This window comes from Blennius ocellaris (assembly GCF_963422515.1).
Source record: "Blennius ocellaris genome assembly, chromosome: 8".
In the NCBI taxonomy this organism is placed as follows: domain Eukaryota; kingdom Metazoa; phylum Chordata; class Actinopteri; order Blenniiformes; family Blenniidae; genus Blennius; species Blennius ocellaris.
Window position 1 is genome coordinate 23793070 of NC_137657.1, and position 6531 is coordinate 23799600.

At 44.2% G+C, this 6531-nt stretch overlaps 1 protein-coding gene across 1 annotated transcript; it reads left to right on the forward strand.

Moving 5' to 3' along the window:
- Nucleotides 1-5005: 5005 nt before the first annotated feature.
- pou3f2b (POU class 3 homeobox 2b) lies at nucleotides 5006-6280 on the forward strand (the record flags this gene model as incomplete). Its single annotated transcript, XM_080501269.1, has 1 exon — nucleotides 5006-6280. The coding sequence occupies exon 1, from the start codon at nucleotides 5135-5137 to the stop codon at nucleotides 6278-6280; it is 1146 nt and encodes a 381-aa protein (XP_080357395.1). The 5' UTR covers nucleotides 5006-5134.
- Nucleotides 6281-6531: the final 251 nt, after the last annotated feature.

A 6531-nucleotide genomic window follows, 5' to 3' on the forward strand; every position in this document is an offset into this window, starting at 1 on the left:
CTGCCTTGATCCATAGGTGATAAAGAGCACAACTGTTCTGGTGCTTGTTATATATTTGTATTTTAAAATATCTGCTTGGTGTCTACATATACTCTGCCAGTGCCATAACTGTTACATGAATAATTTTGTAATAAATATTTTTTATAATCTAACGTAGGCTACGTTGAATTCATAATCAATGTAATTACGTGTGTTTTGACGAAATAATCAACAGGTTTCAACTCCATGTTTGTCTTAAAAATCCAGTGGAAAAAGTAGCCCTCGGAAAAGGTATTCTCCTGCCCCCCCCCCCCCCCCCCCACACCCCTTGAAGCCCACACAACTCACTGGTTTTAGTCATTTTTATTTAACTCAAAAAGCAGCTTTTCTAAGTTAAACAATTTTTTTTTTGACTTCTTTGACTTCAAACGAAATATGTAGTACTTATCAGGCTTGTTGGATGGACTAAGTCCATTAAAGTTCCCGCAGCTAAAATGTTTAAGACATTCATCTGAATCCTATTTTGTGCAAAATGTTTGTTCCACACACAAAGTTCATCGACCCTGCTGAAACTCGTTGGGATTACACATAGAGCCTCTCCTCCTCCTCACTGAATAATGTGTTTATATGCAGACACGTTTTGTTCCAGCAGTGCTGTAGTCGATGTAGTTTACTGAGGACTGTAATGCTCCACATTGTGCTCGTGTAAAGTTGCACTGAACTGGTTCTTAAGTCTCCAAATCTGCATGTGGAGCACAGAGACTGGAGGGAAGCACAGGGGAAACGCTCCTCCTTGAGCAGAAAACTCATGAAAGCAGCCCTTCAGTGTCAAACCATGCACATTCATCATTTTGGGCGTTGAATACACGTAACAACACATTTATGAGTCGTCTCATGCTCTGGGAAATTGATGGGCAATTTTCACTAGTTGGATTATGAAAATAATGGTTAGTTACAGCAATGCATACAGCACTGCTGCAGTCATTTTTGTGTACGATCCATCTTAGGAATTTGTATCAGAAGCTCTGACATGGCAAGTTACTGCGTCTTCCCTGCACAGCAGACAGTGTGCACTTCATTATGTGGGTTAATATAATCCTCCTCTGTAGTCCACTGACAGATCCCAGCCCCTCTCCTCCTGTTTGGACCCAACTGTTCCCCGTCTCGAAATGGGACTCAGTGGACTGAGTGTGCAGAACAATCAGTGATTTTAAAAAACATATCATATTTAACCAACCCCTCCTTTGATTCTCCCCATTACACCAGCCACGTCTTAATAAAATCTAATTATTTCCGCTCACAGGACGCTTTCTGGTGAGAAATTGGCAGAGGGATGTGAGCTGATGTATGGGGAGACAGTCGCCTAATTAGAGCGTTAGAAATTGAATCTTTACAGCACACGGGTCATATAATTATCCTACTGTTAATTTAACGCTTACATTCTCTACTGTTCATTTTTATTCCCTTAAATGCAGTTTGGCAGCGGCCCTCGCAGCCCAGCACCGAGTTTTAGTGTAGGAGATGAGGCAGCGTGGCCCCTCACATTGGCCCCTCCAACTGATTGAATAACTGCGGACTCTGCCGTCCAAATAACAAGGCTCGCATCATTTATGCATTGTTAAGCCATGTAATTGAAACGAGCCATAGTTTGCATATTACACCATTAAAATAATGTGCTTTGCGTTTCTCCCAACACGACTATTTAAGCCTGTGTGGCGATGTGGTAATTCCTTGAATTACAGCCTAATTACCACAATGTTCTTTTGATTTGGCCGATTTCAATGTTACGCCACAATAATGTTGGATATTACCAGAATGAATTACTGAGCCGTGCTTGGAAACTTTTCCTGGTACGACTTAAATCCTGGCTGCTTCGTGTGCTGTCAGTGCAGCTGGATTCACATCTATAACGGATTATTAGCTTATGAAATGAGCTCCATTAAAGGCCCAATCACTAATACTTAATTGAAGAGCTTTAGTTGTACATGGAATATGAGCACTTTGCATGCGTTTCTCCCTTGGTCATCGGCGCCTGGTTTATAGTGCTGTTACTGATGTAAACAGACCCTCAGAAATCACTGCAGCAGTCAAGCTGAATAGTGTGCAATAAAAGACTTGTATTTTCATTACAACTCAATCCATTTTTAATCGCACGTTCTTTTTTTGGACCCTTTTAGGAACATACCATTACTTTATTATGGATTTACTATGGAATTAATGGCCCTAAATCAATTCATGATACCCATGTTACACTTATAAATACATCTGTTGGAACAGCAAAAGCTAAAAAATGTTGATTTTGCCCTCAAAAGGAACATTGAAGGGGAAAAAAAGGAAAAAGTTGCAATACAATTTAAATCAGCATTTGAATTGTAAATGCAGTCCAGGTCAGCGAGAGAACAACATTTTGCAATTAGCACTTGCCCTCTGTTGCACGCCCCTGTATTGTGCTCACAGACCCCAACCCATGCACATGACATGTGTCCTCGTGTGAACTTTTTAGAATAAATTAGCATTGTTGCAAATGATTTGCGAGCGTGAACATTCACTGTATAGACTTTAGTGTTTTCTTGCTGAAGAGTTTGAATATTTTCTGGGTGAAAATACTTCCTTATAATTACTTTTTTTTTACTGCCTTATAATTTTACTGCCTTCTGAGTTATTAAATAAAATGTTTAATTACAGTTTTAGTCATTTGCATAGTTTGAAAGTTATAAATTGTGAACATTCAGCAAGTGTCTCCACTGATTTATAGGTTTAATTTGTGGCTACTATGTATATTACTTTATTTCTGTTGGACTGAATTGTTGGGAGGCCACAGACAAAACCAAAGGTGCTTTTAATTGCACATAGGCAGTAGTAAATATTAATGCCATCTAAGATGCAACATTAAAACTTCAAAAGGAAAATAAAATCTGCCAGAGAGAAGGAAGAAGTTTTTTTTTTTTTTGTTTGTTTTTTTTCCACAGTTTGCTTCATCTTTCTGGAGTGTGAGGAGCAGCTTTGAGGACAGACATAATCTCTCTCATCTTTTTTCAGATTTTCTACTCCTTTCTCCCTCTCAGGGCCCTGCGCTCTATACTCCTCCCTCCTTTATCCCCACGAAGGCTTTGTCCCCACACCAGAGAGCCTCTCTAAATAGAGGCCTTTAGATAGTCCAGGAACAGGGAGGGGGGCAGCAGCGTCGCAACTGCTGTTGTTTCATTTACCTCTCCCTATGGCAACCAGCAGCGGTCGGCCAGGAATGTCCCCTCTCTGGACAAAGTCCTGGTCCCTGAAGCTGACGCTGGGGGGACGACAGCTGGGACGGGATGGAAGCCTGCCCTCCCCGCCCTGGACTGGAGGCCTGAGTTTAGACCTAATCCTCCTCTTCACTTGTGTCTATCTTCACTTTAGTGGAAGATGAGCAGCTGGAGAAGCTTTTCACACACTATTAACTCTATAATAGTTCTCTATAAGACCTGAAATTAATTTCTAGATCACTTTCGGCGATGTAAAGAATCCTGGAAACCTCTCAGTGCTGTCGCATTACACTCCAATGGTTCCACATAGATCTTTTACTGTGCTGTAAACAGCTATTTAATCACACATGGAATCCCCTCCAACTACATTTATTGTTGAAACATTCTGAGAACGATAATACTTATTTTGTTGGAGTTTTTTTAAAATAGGGGGAAAAAAACTTGCAAGTCATTTTTGTTTATATAGAAGCTCAACCTCAACCGCCTTCGTGTGTGTGGCCACTCCCATGAAGGCCTACTTGTAAAATTGTCTTTACTGCTGAGTTGGATTTACTGCTGAGTTGGACACAAAAGTTGATCTGTTCACTTTATGGGCCATTAAATGTTTTAAAGTCAAGACAACTGAGCGACATCTACCTTTACGAGTCAGTCAGAAAAAACAACTATACAAGCTGACACTTTAACAAGCATCCATCCATGTTTGACAAAGTGCAAATGTCATTGTTATAGGCCGACTTCTTTTCTTCCTTTTTCACATTACCAGCAAGAAAAAAGTGTAACTGACGTCAGCTCGTGTGTGAGGAGGTGTTTTAACAAAAGTGACACACAAGGTCTTTTTCTAAAAGTTAGAACTAAAAATCACCCTGTATGTCAGCAATTAAATCTAGAAACTGTTACATGCAATGTGTTTACAATGTGTTACACAAATAATTTGAAATAAAGTAATTTAATTGAAAAATGTTCAGTTCCTTTTCTTTGCCATTAATTGCAATTTCTTTGCCATATATTTTGAAGACAATTTATGTTCTCATTAATTTAATTTGCTCAAAAATTCCTTTTTTTAAATATATATTTCTCAGCTTGACACATATGAATAATTTACATGATCATTTTCGTCATGACACAAAGTTCACCAATATTGTGAATATTAACAATAGCACACATTCATATAAACGGTTTGCAGAAATGCTATTGTCATTAATTTTATTTGCCTGAAATTACAACTCAAAAAGAATTAAACTGATTCCTGTTTCAGACAACTCCATTGTGTATCCTGTCATGATATGCAGAGATTTGCAGAAAACATTTGCATGCGTCATTTTAATCTGCCTTCCCTTTCTTGCACTGAAAACCAACAATCAGGATGTGTCACACGTTTGCATCAACAGTATTCAATTGCGCAAATGTGAGCAAAAAACAGCAGCAATAATTTTGAAAAAGTACATTTAAAGTCTACCTGAATTCAATTTCTGCATGAGCATGCTTTGTTATTCATCCCAATAGAGTAAAAAATATATATATCCTGGTTCTCAGGAAGTATTCTACCTGCAGTGTGAATAGAAGACGATTATCAAAGTAAATCAACTGTATCTTACAGTTGCACTGCTGATCCCGGTGCTCCGTCTCCCCATGCTGCACTCCGGCTCTTCACTTCCACGGGAGCCTCGACTCGCACCTCTCCAACAAAGAGAGTAGTGTTTGTTGAGACTTTCGCGCAGCCAATCGGCGCGCCGTTGCTCCTGGCAACCACGTCCATCATCCCGCGCCGTCCAATCGGCGGCCGGGGTGGGGAGGAGTCCAGGTGCGCCTTGGCGTCCACTTGGCAGAGCGCCTGGGAGCCGCCTGTGGGCAGGAGAGGATCTGTCAAATGCGAGGTTCCTTTAATAAGAGCGACCAGTCCGGCTCCGAGAGTCATGGCGACCGCAGCGTCTAACCACTACAACATCCTCACCTCCAGCGCATCCATCGTGCACTCGGAGCCTGGCAGCATGCAGCAAGCCACGGCGTACCGGGACGCGCAGAGCCTGTTGCAGAGCGACTACCCGCTGCAGAGCAACAGCCACACGCTCAGCCACGCGCACCAGTGGATCACGGCGCTGTCCCACGGAGAGGGAGCCCCGTGGTCAACCAGCCCGCTCGGCGCGGAGCAGGACATCAAGCCCGCGGTGCAGAGCGCCCGGGACGAGATGCACAATTCCAGCAGCAACCTGCAGCACCAGACGCGGCCGTCGCACCTGGTGCACCAGACGCACGGGAACCACCACGACGCGCGGGCGTGGAGAACCACCACCGCGGCGCACATACCGACCATGGCGACCACGAACGGCCAAAGCCTTATTTACTCCCAGCCGGGCTTCAGCGTCAACGGGCTGATCCCGGGCAGCGGGCAGGGGATGCACCACCACAACCTAAGAGACAGTCATGACGACCACCACAGCCCGCACCTCAGCGAACACGGCCACCCCGCGTCCCAGCATCAGCACCAGCACCGACCGCAGAGCCACCACGACCACTCGGACGAGGATACGCCGACCTCGGACGACCTGGAGCAGTTCGCCAAACAGTTCAAGCAGCGGAGGATCAAGCTGGGCTTTACGCAGGCGGACGTGGGACTCGCCCTGGGGACCCTGTACGGAAATGTGTTTTCCCAGACCACCATATGCAGGTTTGAGGCCCTGCAGCTCAGCTTCAAAAACATGTGCAAGCTGAAGCCTCTGTTGAACAAGTGGCTGGAGGAGGCGGACTCCACCTCGGGCAGCCCGACCAGCCTGGACAAAATCGCCGCGCAGGGGAGGAAAAGGAAAAAACGGACTTCAATCGAGGTAAGCGTAAAAGGAGCTTTGGAGAGCCATTTTTTGAAGTGCCCAAAACCGGCAGCGTCGGAAATAATCAGCCTGGCGGACAGTCTGCACCTGGAGAAAGAAGTGGTGAGGGTTTGGTTTTGTAACAGGAGACAGAAGGAGAAACGCATGACCCCTCCAGGAGGAGTGCTGCCGGGGAGCGAGGATGTGTACGGGGACACGCCGCCGCACCACGGGGTCCAGACCCCGGTCCAATGAACTCTGCTGGACAGCTCATCCAGGACTTGTTTATCCTTTTTATTTATCTCCGAGGTTATATATAAATCACTGGACTATGAAACAATATAGTGGGTGTTTTATGTATAATAGGTTGCAGTGAGTACTCACACAATATCTGCAGTGAATATCTGAGAAATGGAAAGATGAGTGAGGGGAGGACGGGACATTTTTCTTTCCCTCTCCCAGAGCTGAAGGAACATACGCCTGTGTTGTGTTCTCTGAGGATATCC